This window comes from Atractosteus spatula, chromosome 12 (genome assembly GCF_055471065.1).
Source record: "Atractosteus spatula isolate fAtrSpa1 chromosome 12, fAtrSpa1.hap1, whole genome shotgun sequence".
Lineage (NCBI taxonomy): Eukaryota > Metazoa > Chordata > Actinopteri > Semionotiformes > Lepisosteidae > Atractosteus > Atractosteus spatula.
The window spans coordinates 20,802,615-20,817,641 of record NC_142717.1 but is presented as its reverse complement, the minus strand read 5'-3'; the positions used below and the strand labels follow the sequence as shown (position 1 = coordinate 20,817,641).

The 15,027-nt window shown below is 34.6% G+C and overlaps 1 protein-coding gene across 3 annotated transcripts in view; it reads left to right on the top strand.

Moving 5' to 3' along the window:
- The window catches only part of LOC148822755 (TPR and ankyrin repeat-containing protein 1-like), a 37,186-nt gene that overhangs the window by 2,490 nt on the left and 19,669 nt on the right, over window positions 1–15,027 (top strand). For all 3 annotated transcript variants that reach the window (XM_088929495.1, XM_088929493.1, XM_088929494.1), the window contains exons 2-10: window positions 1,093–1,227; window positions 1,664–1,790; window positions 2,450–2,609; window positions 4,237–4,340; window positions 4,838–4,924; window positions 5,094–5,232; window positions 6,009–6,152; window positions 6,591–6,755; window positions 14,859–15,008. In XM_088929495.1, coding sequence (XP_088785621.1) covers window positions 1,094–1,227; window positions 1,664–1,790; window positions 2,450–2,609; window positions 4,237–4,340; window positions 4,838–4,924; window positions 5,094–5,232; window positions 6,009–6,152; window positions 6,591–6,755; window positions 14,859–15,008 — 1,210 coding nt within the window. In that variant the 5' untranslated portion in view covers window position 1,093. The remainder of the gene's footprint in view (window positions 1–1,092; window positions 1,228–1,663; window positions 1,791–2,449; window positions 2,610–4,236; window positions 4,341–4,837; window positions 4,925–5,093; window positions 5,233–6,008; window positions 6,153–6,590; window positions 6,756–14,858; window positions 15,009–15,027) is intronic.

Below are 15,027 nucleotides of genomic sequence, written 5' to 3'. Positions count from 1 at the left end.
CCTAATTTCCATTCTTCAGCCTCCTTCTGTTTGCAAGCTTTTGCTGACAGCGGCCCAGATGTTCTGTGTTGCCAAAGAGACAAGATTATGTCTTAGTATGGTCCCCGATGAGAATGCCATTTCGTTACTAATGCTCACCAGCTCCTGCAATCCCAGCACACTCTGTGACTATGCCATCTTTTTCACATCACTTCATGCTTCCACCCTCGCCACCATCTGAAAGGAGCAAGCTGTGCCCCCACGGTGAGGTTTAGAAATTCCCCAGTCTCCATTGGCTTCCCATTGGCTTGGGATGTCATTTTAAGTCCATCCCTCAGCCAAGGGCAGTTGCCACTCAGAAACCTGCTGTCCTTCCCATCTCTCTTCAGCAAGAGTGGTTCCCAAATGGTTTCCTTCATTTTCATTCATGCCAAGCTTTCAGGGCAGAGCTCCATGGCATTGGTAGTGGCATACTTGAAAACCTGAACACTGAAAGATATGCAAAACAAGGCACCTTGTGGAAGGTACCCCTTAGTTATAGTCCTTTTTGGGGATGGTACAAAAGATGATGTGGAGTGTTTTCTAATGGGGGGCAATGCCAAACTCCTGGTAACTGTATGAGTTTTTTAAAAAAAATCAAGAGCTTTACTTTGATTTAAGTGTGGTGCCTGATTTTTTTTTTAATTTTATTGCTAAACAAATAAAATGTATTAATTAAATGTGAAAAGCAAGTAAAACATTGCAGAATGTAAACCACAGACTGATATATTTAAGTAAATTGCAGAACTGCTCTTTGCTATTAAAAGGAAGTGGAGTTTTGAATACAGAGTACTAGTAAATAAGCTATGCAAGATAGAAGATTAGGCATGGACTCTGATCCTGGACAGTTGTCAGAATCATTTATTTGTTATACACATGGCTTGTTATCAAAAAGTCATTTCATGTACACTACAACTAGTATACTTTTAGGAAAGACTACACCTTAAAACCTTGACAAAATAAGAAAGTGTGTTCAAAGAATTATAGGTTGTATAGATACCTTAATGTGGTCCTATATTATTTTTAACAAACATTATTAAAATGGAAGCATCATTTTTGTTTTCCTGGGTTTAGAATGGATGAATTTACAGTTGCTCAACACCTGAAGGCTGAAGGCAATGAAGATTTCAAATGTGGCCGATATACATCTGCTATCAAAAAGTATGATGTCGCTCTCAGTATCTTGTTCAACCTTGTTCATTCCAGAGGGTAAGTATGAATTAATTGTTTCTGTTGCATTGACAGTATGTAGAAATGTCTCAGATTGTATATAGGCTAAATTTTTTTCCCAAAAAAAAGTTTTTCCCAAGACACATTTCTGTCCATGTGTATAGTAGCACCAATATATGTAGGAACACCTAACAGATTCCTATTTTAACATGTTTTTTGGTATAATGGTGTTACAAGCTCTCTGTATCAAATTACTTGGCCGGAATCTGCTCTCCAGTCCTAATCAGAACATGATCTTCTCATCTTTTTATATTTCTACATCTAATGTGCAAATTGTAAGGGTTCAGTGCACAGAAGTTGTATGTGTCTAGGGAATTTATTTTACTATATGAAACTATAGCCCATAAACTGAAATTATAATGATAATAAAGAAATCCTGCATCTTTACCTTGTTCTTTCTTTTTACTTTCCATAGAGGACCTCTAGGGGAAATAAGCATACTGTTCTGCAACAAATCCATTTGCTACTACAACCTTCACCAATGGGAGGCAGCATTTATTTCAGCTAGCAGAGCACTGGAAATAGATCCTTCATCTATAAAGGCAAGTCCTATATACTGCTGATCATATGCTGTAATTGACAGTTTTGTTTTAATAGGACTTAATCTTCACAACATTTTAAAATGTGCACATTCTTAATATTTGTCTGTTAGTAATAAATAAGATTTTATTTAACACATCACAGTTATTAATTCTTTAAAGGAATGTATGACTCACTGTATTTTACTCCCATAGTGGAAATAGTTACAAAATCACTGTACAATTGGAAGTTTTTCTGTTTTTTTCTGAATAACATTTATTTAGGTTTATAACCCCTGAAATGCTCGTATAATTCTGACAATTTTGTTTTTCAAAGCAAGTTTATGATCTTTTTCCGCATGAGATCTAGTGCTGGTCAGCACTGAGTGAATTGTTAACAAAATATAATCTGAAGATTTTATTTTAAATATGCAAATTACTCAACTGATTGAAAGTACACATACTATATTATTGATATATCCGTCTTGATCTCTTAATTTTATTTTTTTAACAGCCTAACTTAATTTAGGCTATAGTTGTTGTTTTTACACGGTTTCCCTTTGTACTGTATTTTCATTTTTCAAAACTTAGATTTGAAATTGTTCTCTCTTGGTAATTACTTCAGTTTTTAATATAGGAAGGTCTTAAACATACTAAATGCTCTGAGGTGTTTTGTTTTCTAGGCTTACTACAGGCGTGGGACTGCGTTGGTGAAAATGAGGAACTATAATGAAGCAGTGCAAACATTCTTGCAAGGTTTGGAGCTTATTAAAGTGGATACTCCAAGACCAGTCATAGCAGATGTTGTAGTTGGACTCATCACTGTTACTGATAACCGGACTGGTAAGTTAAAGTTTAATGTCCTCAAGAATGAGTGATTGTCAAACGTTTTAGTTTTTGTATAGTATCTGCTTGCATCTTTAATAAATATCTGATAAAATATTACTGTTGCTTGTATCGTGTTTCTGTCATGATGTTTTTCAGTGGTTAGTTGGATTAGTTTAGCTCTTAAATCTAGCAGTAGTGTGGATGACCATTTTCATTCAGACAGCTTTATCTAAAAAGTCAGTAGCTGCATCTTGCACGTTATGTAAATGTGAATATTTATTACCAAGTTAATGCATCAAACTTGATCTGTTCTGAATAATTATGGCAAAATCTTTCATTCTAACATGAGTAACAGGGGTTTATTGTCTCTTTTTGAAAGGGATAATTCTTGGGTGCAAAGTTTTAGGAAAGCATGATACATTTTTAAATTAATCTCTGTTGATACTCATCATGAGTATTCATTGTGAAGTAAATAAAACTATTACTGGGAAAGGTTAGACTTAGTCGGGAAAATATTAACTGAAATAAACAACCTAGGTTCCTAGGAAATCAAATCTTTTAACAGGATGAAAAAAACAGCTGTAAGAAATTATTGTTAAAAACACAGAAAATGTACAGGGGTCCCCTGTTTACATGGCTGATGTGGACCATAAAGTTACAACGTACTGTAAATGGAGGAATTTTCTCTCGTAAGAAACACTGTAAATAGACATTAATGGTGATTAGAATGGCACAAATCATCCCCTGATGACGCAAACTGAGATGAATTTCTACATAAGAAACAATGGAATTGAGTAGTGATAGGGATATGATGAGGTATAATGACTATACATACATCTTTAAATGTCATTAATTTTTTTATTTTATATAGTTTAAGCATATTAAATTATATAAAAGAGAGTGTGAGAAAGGTGTCACTTTCAAAGATTAAACAGTAAGGTGTTTTACACTGTAATTTTGTAACTCACCTCAACAAAATTAAAAAGTTCAATTTATTTATCTCCCCTTGAGAAATCACTGAGTCTTGACTGCAGATGTTTTAGTTGGAGAAAGATCATGTTGAGGCAGGTGGTCATCAAAATGGCTCTCGTCATCCTCAAACTCAACTGCTGCTTCTGACTCTTGTCCTTTTTATACCCTTTTGTACTTGCAAAGCCATAATGCACTATTCACTACCACTGTTGTTGAGGTAAAATGGTCAGACTTGTAAGATTAGATGCTTAAAGCACAATTCGAGTACCTCATTAACATATAATTAAAATAATATTGCCGTGCGATGCTTTATGAATACTTTTTGAAATATATTTTTTTATATATATACTGCAGGGTACTTCATACTTATTACAAGGTAAACTTGAAATAATTCTAGTAAAAAACTACTCATTATCTGTGCTCTTGACATGCACAATAGACTGATTTCTGGGGCAAACCTAAGTTAAAAAGAATTCAGTTCTAGGAAGTTTTACATTGTTTGTCAGAAAACATCAAAGGTCTAAGGGTGGAGAGATTTAAACCAAGGAACTTGTCCCACGGACCCCCTGCATAATAAACATTCTAGCTTCTTGTGTAAAATAAAAAGCTATATTTGGCCATTGTTATTCTTTGTCAAAGTACAAACAGCTGTCATTATTGTTTCCTCCAGCCCCATTTGTTCCATATGTTATTGATTCAATATTGAGAAAGAACTTTGGACCTGAAATTTGGAAACTTGTCTTTGAAAAACTAGCATCTACAAACCATTGGAAGGTAAGGGTAAATGCATTTAAACTGAATTCCGCTATTTTTATTTGATTGCTAGACATATTATATAATTATTCAAGCAATGTTAGAGCTTAGAGGAACCTACCACAAAAATATTAAATAATGTCTTAAGTAAATAATAACTTCAGCCTGTCATGAAGACTACAGGAAAATTCACAAAAAAATGGGCAAAAAGACTTCTTTTAGGAGACATGATGGAAGTAAATTGAAGAAAGATATCAGTTTGTACTAGCTAAAATTCCCACTTTTTCTGGGTAGACAAGTATTTTGAGAAACTGTGTTCATAGGAACATGAGGGATCATATGAGCATATAAATCAACTGGCCTTACCAATTACATTTTATTGAACATTTGAGAGATAAAGAAAGGGACAGATGATGTCCCTTAAACAACATGCACTGAACTTTTTTACAATATATAAAAGAAGTGTTGAAAATGAAGATATGCTGAACTGTGAATGATTTGTTTCTCTTTCTCTCTAGAATGCTCACATTTTGATCTATTTTATGGGGAGAAGGTTGCCAAGAGAAATAAATCTGTCTTATATCTCTATGAAGACCCTTTTTGAGGTCAGTACTTTATTTGTTAAGTATTTCTGGTTTCAGTAACTATTTGTAATCAGTAAAGGTCTCATGTCTTTGCACCAACAAACTACCTTTTAAGTTGCAAAGCAACAGAACTGTGGCCCTTAATTTTGTGGTTTGTTGTTTGGAGTTTACAAAACCTTTTATTTTGCAGGAACATGTAACTTCCAGGCAATATGCGAATATTAAATGGGTGTCATTTATGTTCAAATGGCTAATTGATGGTGGTGCTAATATAGAGAAAATTGGACCTTTCCCCCTTCATGCCGTAATGGAGCTGTCAATCAAGACACGTAAGTGGACTGTGGGTTCATAGTCCAGCATGGTCAAACATTATTTTGTGTTAAAACAAAAATTACTTTGCTATTTATTTTTGCAAAATTATTTAGGATTTACTGATGTTCTAAGAATGTTAGGGAAAACATGTTGCCTAGGAACTGTGTGAAGAGCTGCCACCTTGTTATCACTATTGAAGACCGAACAAGGTTAAGTTCTGGAAGGCCAAGGACAACTTCCTCCCATATTTCTCTTATTGAAAGTAGAATCTCAGAAACTCAAAGAAGTTATTCTCGGCACAATAAAGGCATTATTGAAAATGTTGCCTAGTAAAATCTTGCTTAGTTAGGAAATGCCTTAAGCGATTTTGTATTTTGTTTACCAGAAAACTAGTTCCAAATTTTGAGCAAAATTTAATTGAATTGAGCTTCTCGATTATGGTTCTTCATTCAAAAAGGTTGTGATTAAACCCAAAAAGCCAGAAGTAGAAATCTGATTTGAGATGACGTACAGTATAACAATTGCATTAGCTCTGAATTGGTCATGTTAATAATAAAATGTATATTGTTTAATATCCTGACTTTTAAAATGTTGGAAAAAAAGTACTTCTGAAGTATTTAGGTTATTATGATTTTTATATGCCATTTTTCATTGCATGGAAGCAGTTTTACTGTACAGTTAAATCTATAATTCATTCAGTATCAATTGGGCATGAATGTTGTTAAAATGGTCAAAAGGCTTGAAAGGCTATGACACAGTAAGACTTGTTTCATGTGGCATTCTTTTGTCACAGGTGAACGGGGTCAAAACCTGATGAGTTATTTCCTCTCTCGGAAGCCAACATTTAAAGAGAGAATCAATGAACAGAACAATGAGGGCTACACTCTCCTGCACATTGTCTCCACTTTCCCAAGTGTTCAAGGATATCAGCCCAAATGTAGGTACAGTTAGGAAAAAGAAACATTTTTTTCTGTGAAAGAGCTCTTTAACAATATTGAGATAGAGCACTTTGCTGTAACTTCAGGTCTTTGAAATATCTTTCAGCCATTAGACCTGTTTTTAGATGTAATGTTTTTCAGCACTGGTAGATGTATTTTTATTTAAATTGTCTCTTAAAACAGATTGAAAAATCTGCTACCAGGCTTCATATGAACTTTAACCAAGCACACATGATATATTTTTATTACATTAATAATTATGCAAAACCCATTTGTCTATATTTGAGACTTGATGGAAATTAGGTTAATTCTATGTTTTCAGAGATACAGTTCTCTTATTTATATTGATTTCTCTATAAGCCACCACTCATCCACCATTCTGATTCTTATTTACACCTCAAACATATAAGGTTAAACATTTTTTTGTGGTTTAACAGTACAAACTGAAGATGTGATCATGCTGCTGCAAATGGGGGCTGATCCAAAAATCTGTGACAAGCAGAACAAGCAAGCTGCTGATTATCTGAAAAAGCAAAAGAACTTCAAAGCCTTCGACGCCATTAAGAGGCATGAATCCCACACTACTTCCCAAGAGACTGCAGGTAGGCCATGGTGAAATTGTGTTGAGAAAAACTATAAAGTGGAGGAAAATGTTTCTACTTCTTTTGAGAATAGGGAGAAAACAGGAAAAGTAACGAAAGAGCAAACAAAATTCCTGGGTCTGTAAGCCCAGTAACAATATTTTTCAGTCCTCTAAGATTTTTCTCACAGTTTTTTTCAGTTCTGGGTTAATAAGTTCATCTTGTTTATGCAACAGTTGAGCTGTTGCATTCATGATACTTGTTTAACTGTTCTAATCTCCCCTTATACCAGGTTTGCATGTTAGCCTTTTATAAGGTAATTCTTATGTTCATAATTACATAATGTTAATTGGTCAGCATTTATTCCAGCTTTTTGGAAGTCTATTAGTTACGTAGTGTTACTTGCTTATACAGTATATGTATTTTTTTCTTACAGTTTTTCCTAATCATTTAAGTCTGTTAATACATATACATATTATATATAGTTGTGCAAAAGATTAGGCAACTGTGTTTAAATTGTAATGTCTGAAGTGAACAAAAGGTGACACAACTACTACTGTACATGGTACAAAGTTAAACCCAACATTTCTGCATATTATAATGCAAAATTACTATTTATTTTCTGAGATTAACAGTTTTAAAAAATAAAGTGAATTTAGCATGTGCAAAGGATTGGGTACACTTCCAGTTGATTCATTACTACTTTTTTCAGTTGTGTTTTTCAAAAGCCCCAAAACTTGAGTGACCCATTACGTCTTAAATTAAGTCATGTGATGACAATTCCAGGGTGGAACAAATACTCTTGACACTTCTAGCCTCTCAGGTTGTGTTGAAAGTTGTTCTGTTTACTTTTAACAACCATTGGCTTCTCTAAGCAGCTGTCTGAGGACTGGAAAATAAAGATAATCCACTCTTACAAAGCAGGAGATGGCTATAAAAAGGTCTCTGTACACTACAACTTGAAATTTCAACTGTCAAAAACAACATTAAGAAATGGAAGTTAAAGGGATAGGTTGAAGTTAAGGCAAGATCTGATCAGGTCTGCAAAGGACCTGCAGAAAGGTTAACTGCCATTAGTAGTTGTCCACAAGTTCACAGTTCAGCGTTGCTTACACAAAATCTGCATGGGAGAGTTGTCTGAAGAAAAGCTTTTCTACAATCTCATCTCAAAAGTCAGCATCTAAAATAAGCCAAGAAAGATTGTGTGGCAGCCACTGGCACAGGAAATATTTTGTGGGTGGAAGGAAGAATAGATTCAACTAAATATGCTTAAAGCTTATAAAAAATTCTAGAAGCCAATGTCAGTGAAAAAATTGAATCTGAAAAGAGGTTGGATATCTCAGCAAGACAGCAATCCTAAACATACAGTACCTCAAAATCAACCATGAATTACGCTCAGGAACAAAAGAAGGTTTTGGAATGGCCTTCACAATCCACAGACTTAAGTATTCTTGAAAATCTGTGAGTCGATTTCAAACATGCAGTGTGTGTAAGAAGACCTAAGAATATTTCTGAGCTAGAAGAGTTCTGCAATGAAGAGTGGGGGAAAAAAATCCAAAAGCAAAAATAGAAAGACTCTCAGTTGGCTACAGGAAATGTCTGGAAGCTGTGATTATCTGCCAATAGAAGTGTTACTAAGTTCTAAGCACAAAGTTTTGCATGTGTCAGATTCACTTTTTTAATATTTTGAATATCTACAAAACTGTAAATACTATTAATTGAGGATTGACATTTGTGGAAAGATGTCATGTTCACACATACAACTGTAAGTGTAAAGTACAGATGCAGCCATTCAAAATACACGGTACAACCCCGTACTGCGCGAAATTATCTACAGTTCACCGCGTTGTACTCCGGTAAGTGATTGGCTGGCCAAAATGACCAACAGGGTCACTCGTGGTACATTGGTTGTTAGTGAAACGATTTAATCTCTTTGCTATGCATGTTTAAATCCACTTAATATTGAATATTAATATGGAATTTTACAACTAAAGGGAAATTTAAGTAGCTGATCATAAAAAGAAGAGGAGCATAACACGTCTGAAGGTCATAAATGATATTAATTTAGGAACATAAACATATTATGTAAACTGTAGTTCAGGTGGGTAGCTGCATCAGCATGTGTAGGCTGCAAAGGAACAAGTAATTCCATGCTGAAAAGAGAAGAAATAAAACATGAAGGAGGCTCCACGGCCGAAACGTTGTGTTTTCTTTTTTCTCTTTTCAGCATGGAATAAGCCTACTACTTGTTCCTTATGTAAGCTGTTTGTGGCTGGTATTGGTAGTTTAAATAAAAAATACACATCAATATTCAACTTTCTTCCTAAACATTTTAAGCGTCAAAGTTTTTCATTCGGTTACATACCGAATGAAATACTGTAACATACGAGTTTGTACAGTACGTGCTCCTTCTGACTATATTAAGTCTAACTTTTTATAAAGTATATAAAATGTTTTAACATTTCCTATGAACATTTGCGCTCGTTATCGCAGTAAAAAAACACATACTTTTTAGAATTTGATTAATAGGGAATATAGTATGGAATCACGTATCTAAAGAAATTAATAATGATATTAATTTAAGGATCTAAATATATGTATTTATATAGCTGGTAGTATAACTGTAATCCACTTTCTTTGTAAACACGTTTTATTTTTAATTTGACTTATTCACGCATGATGAAGTATTATGCACACTATATTAACATGTTTTTTTGTATATATATTTTAACATATTCAATGTAAAGTTATATTAATAATGAAATAAAAACGTGAATTAGCAAACGTGAATACTGTCAGCTGTTCAACCGGTTTAATTTAAAACACTTTATTCAGTGGGGCAATTGAGCAGACGCCTCAAGCCTTAAAACAAAATCGTATACATTGTGATTAGAATCGGGAATAACAAAGCGGTATTAAAGATACCACTGAAACTATAACAATGTGTCTGGTCATTATTAACAGTATAAATTTAATAATAATAATTTCAAGCTTCTGTATCTTTTTCAGAGTCATTTTTTTTCTTCAATTTTCATAAGCTTTGCTTATTAAAATACCTATTTATGAGATACAATTTTTCAGATGTCAATAACTTTATGAACAAATGACACAGAGCCTGCAACCCACTGCAATTTGGACACAGAATGATTAAAAATGGGAACAGGTGAGGCAGGCAGAGGGAAGGGCAATGACTTTCTCTGCAAGCTAGTCGAAGAAGTAAGTAGGCGGCTCAAAGCTTGAAGCCCAGCAGCAACAATAATTAATACAGTGTGTATTCTCCTAGAGTATATAACGTGGTTATGTATCGGGAATGTTTGCAAATGTTGCGATAATTGTACAGTATATGCTTTTGGGAACACATTTTTCGAGCATGTAATTGCTCACTTCTGCTGCCGTAGAGTGTTTTGGAATCTACATGCTTTCCCCGCATAGTTATCGACAATGAAAATGTCTCTGGAATAGGCATACTGTATAAATGATAAAGTGGAGGCTATGGAGAGAAAAAAAATCGCAATGGAAGGCAACTGGTCCAACATGTACAGTAAATGTGACACCTGTGATGTGTCAAATGCATATTCTACAATGTGAGCGCATTTGCAAGGCTATTAAAAAAGGTTGGTTGAATTAACAGTCTGGGTGTGGTGAGTTTAGACTGTTTCCTGCCAGTCTTGGGCAAAAGGAACCTATCTTTCATTGGAAGGTTTGCCTATTCTACTCATACATGAGAATATACAGGGGAAGGAAAACTGCCCATGGTCATTTGTTTTACTGACAGCATTGTGTTACGTTAACACAAACTCTGCTTAACAGAGCCGCTTGTAAGAGCAAGGTGACTTTCTGCTATCTAAACCATTTTTTACAGCTTTTAAAGTCACGCAATGTTTGAGTTAGGCAGGAACACGTCATTGTATCTTAATTTTTTATTTCATTTTTAAAAATAAATATAAGGCAACCATCAATCAAATGTCCTGTTTTTTCTTAACACTCGTTTTTCCATACTGTAGTTTTAAAACTTGAACAAAGATGCATGCAAACAGCGCGATGTTGTATAGTTTTGAAGCCACTACAGTATAACTTGTGGGAAATACATTTATTTGTACTTTATCAAAGCTTAACTTGTACAGAGAGCACAACATTACAAACTCTGTATTAAAATGAATATGTCAAAATATTTCCAAAATAATCACAAGTGAACGAGTTGATGGATTCGATAATAATAATTCAATAATAAAACCCCACGCGTTTTGAATGGCGGCATCTGTAAATCAGTTAAAAACACTTTTTATGCACGTAGAGTCTTTGAGTCTTTGTGTAAGCTGTAAGTTCTTTTTACTTCTTAATTAAACATTTGAAACACTTTATTTTTGTGAACACAACATGCATTCCGTACAGAAATAAAATCATGTTTTCTACAGGTGTTAACCAGATTAGCAGGTTGCTGACAAAATAGCGCACAGTCCACTAACCGTCCACCACTGCCCAGTGATATAACTTTAATATAAACAAGATCTAGTACCTGGTGCAGTTTTTAAAAAAAAAAAACTTATTTTGAAATGATCAAATCCCAGGTGTGAGTTCATAAAGCCAGAATTATGTACTATCCCCACGTCTGCGAAACACCTGACCATCTACTGTAAAGCTTTCAGTGCTTTGTGTATATTCCAATCGCAGTGGGGACAGGGTGTGCGGGGAAACATTTAGGCTGCAATTGAATTGGGGATCTGTATTCTTCACATCTGAAACATTGTTTTCTCTGAAAACGTTTTCTTCCCTCTTCAGCTGATCTTTTGCTGCCTATGCATGCTTACACAGCTCCCTACGTGAATTTCGTTCTTGACTGAGAAAGCTTTAGGGAACTTTACATTTTTATTTTCAACAAATTGTAAATATGACATTTACTTTGGCGTTTTTATTAATTTTTCACTTAAGCGGATGGAGGAGTGTCAGCTGTCAAGGAGATCCCCCCCCCCCCCCCCCTTCCAGCCATTGCAAGCCACTGCAGCAGCCACAAATAAAAAATAAACTTTTTTTTTACCTGATGGTAACTGTAACAAATTGTCACGTTTCACATCCTTGCGAAACAATCATAACGTTCTCATCCAATCAAAGGTTTGATGTTTTTTTATTTTGAAACCGTGATCTTGACATGCAGGTGTGAAGTAGAGTTAACAGCTTCAGATATAAAGGTTATTAATAATGTCTTCCGTTAACATTGGTATGTTCTTACAAGTGCAAAAAGAGGTGATACACACATTTCTCCTCTATAACTGTTCAGTTTACAGAGAAATTCCACCAGAACCACACAACATTGTCCAATAATACTCTTCTTGTGTCTAATTTCTAGTTTAGCAGGATTTGCGCGATAAGCACATTGTTTAATGGGGATGACATTACCCACGTCTCTATCACTGTACAACACAGGTTTGAGTCTGAGTGTCTGTTAATAAAACAGAGCACCTTCCAATACATATAACTACTGCATGATTTCTTTATCCATTTCAGCTAAATGAGGGGAATTAAATCAGTCAGAATCTGCCAGTTGTAAAAATAACCCTTCTTCCCTCCTTTGTTTAACTTAAAGAATTTCACAAAAAATCCTTAATCACAGTACCATCACTTAATATATCCAGATACACAAATTCACGCCAGAGCCAACAACAAGCTATAATAGTGGACTATTTTTATGTATTCACTATATACAGTAAGAAACAAACCGAAAGTAATACTCCAATCGCGCTTTGAACCATTGGGTGCAGTGCTTTGTCCATTACCACTACAAGGACAATAAAAGTTTTTTTTTAAATTAAATGGATGTCAAAATATTTCCGAAATGTCCACCTGTGATATTTTAGCTGCTTAGTTACACGATACCATATTCATATAACTATCAAGTGATATTAAATCACTACAACATATACCAGCAAGTGGTGTTCTTACTGTGTATTTCTAGAAAAGAATAAAACGTTATAACTTTTTATAAAGTACACAATATAAGCTTAATAATGTTAGAACAAGCATGTTAAAACCAGAACCCACTAAGTTACCAAGTTAAAGACTTTGGTGCATAAAATATTTATTATGAAGGTTGTGTTCTTCTGTCCAACTGAGCAATCTTGCTTTTATAAAATATACTGACTTTTTAATGTTTAATGATTAACATGCTGTAATACACAGTTTAAAATTATTAAAAGTCTAAAGAGTATACAACTTAAATTCTTAATTGGAAAAAGATTGTCCCTCTGCAGTGACCGGGATTCGAAATTGGGCATTTTCTGACTACAGCTCAAATGCTGTAGTTAAGCTTTATTAGCTCCACCTGGCAGTTTTACAAGGTGCTTCTGGATACTTATCATATTTCAATTTGCATGTGCTATGATGCGCCACGCTTGCCGCGTTATGACGTAGCGTACTCTGCGCATTTTGAATGGCTTGATCTGTATATATACAGTATATGTTCATATTGCCATTATTTGCAAAAAATAAATATGTATATTCTCTAATTAGTCCCTTAATTACTGGGACAATGCTTTTTAGGTAAAACGGAATAAGAATAGATACAGAATAAGGTTCATACAGTGAATGTGAAAACATTGTTATCCTTATTCACCATGAATGTGATTTCACCAGATTCAACCTAATAAACATTCTTCTAATAGTTCTTTTGGTATTCTCTCTCCATGGAGAGTTTCATTATTTAGATTCCCAGTGTAGTGGTTTGGTTTAGCTTTAGATTGGTTTAGATTTACATAATTAGAAATCAGGACAGTAAATTCATAGAGTTCCTTACGGCCACTGGGAATCGATCAATCAGTCAGAACAAACAGCAATGTATAAACATACATTCAAAAATATATGGTTTTAGTAATACAGTAAAGTGCTAAATGTGGCTAATGAAAATTATTTATACAGCATATTAATCAGTCTGCCATAATAAATACATTTGGCTGATTACTCAAGAATTGTATGAGATACAGGTACTAATAATACAGGTTTAAATACATCAGCTATAAAACTTACATTAATGTAGTCAACCTTGTTATAATTGGTCTCATGCCATACTGTACATAAACATTCAGGAAATGAGTAAATTCAGTTCCTATAATTAATTAATCTTTATCTTAAATATTCTTGTTTGGAATAAAAGTAACTTCTTGAGTGTAAAAATGCGAACATTGGAAGTGTAGATATCAGAATTAACAACACTTTGCGAGGAGCAATTCTGATGAGGTTTTAAAAATTCCACAGAGAGGAGCAGCAGGATCCATGACAGAGTTTGTCAAGTCTTTGTCCACTGATACAGAATATATACTGTAGAATATCCTTCAGGGCATAGGAAGAGAGAAGGGTTCTATGCTTAGCAGTGTGCTAAAGTCCAATCTTCCACTGAAACAGAGTCTCAGGACATGGGAATCTGGCCACAGTTTCAGGCTTAGATAGGGAGAAACTTAAAATTACAACGAAGAGTGTGTCACAAAACATCTCTTGCTGTTGAGAACTCTAGTTTACATACAGTATGGTCTCTTGGCCCAGCAGTTACTTTCAGCTAAGTTTGTTTGCTGTTTCCATTTCTGGGAGCGATGGTTTCAGTCACATGATTCATTTCTTGTCAAGTTGACGGGATCTCAGAGAGCATTGCAACTGCTTGTGCAGCAACTTTTAAGTTGTATTATTGTGGTTTGTGATTAGTCATTATGGTTTGTTCCCCATTGGTGCATCATTCTGGTTCTGTCAGTGGATTTATGGCAGATGACCTCCAGATGGGGTCTTAGTCCAGATATGCCTCCTTCTTGCAGATGCAGACTGACAGGCATCTATTTAGGCACTTCATTTCATTTAGGAGGTGTCAGGATAAGCCCAGTGTATGGTAATCTGGTCTGGCATTGGAGAGCCAGGATATCCAGCTTCTCACAGTACCATCTCGACAACATTACTAAGAAGCTGACTCAAACAAGTTGTAGTTGCAGGACTCTTTCAGTTCAAAGCAAGAGAATTATTGTAATCTTTCAGAACATTTAATTCCAAAAATAATCAGATACCTGCTCCTTCAAAGTATATTTGAGAAAAAGGTGTGTAAGCCATTGATTATATTTTTAAGTTAACCAGTTTTGGTATGTCTTTTTACAGGAGCTTCTTCATCTGAAGGAGAGATATCTTTTGCAGAGGCAGTAAATCAGTTTGTTCAGTTTTGCACTAAGTGTCCTAAGAAACATGTTCGTCCTTTGATTGAACATCAAATGGTCCAGCCCCTCTTGAGACATCTTTCATCATGTACAGGTAGCATGTCATTCTTATA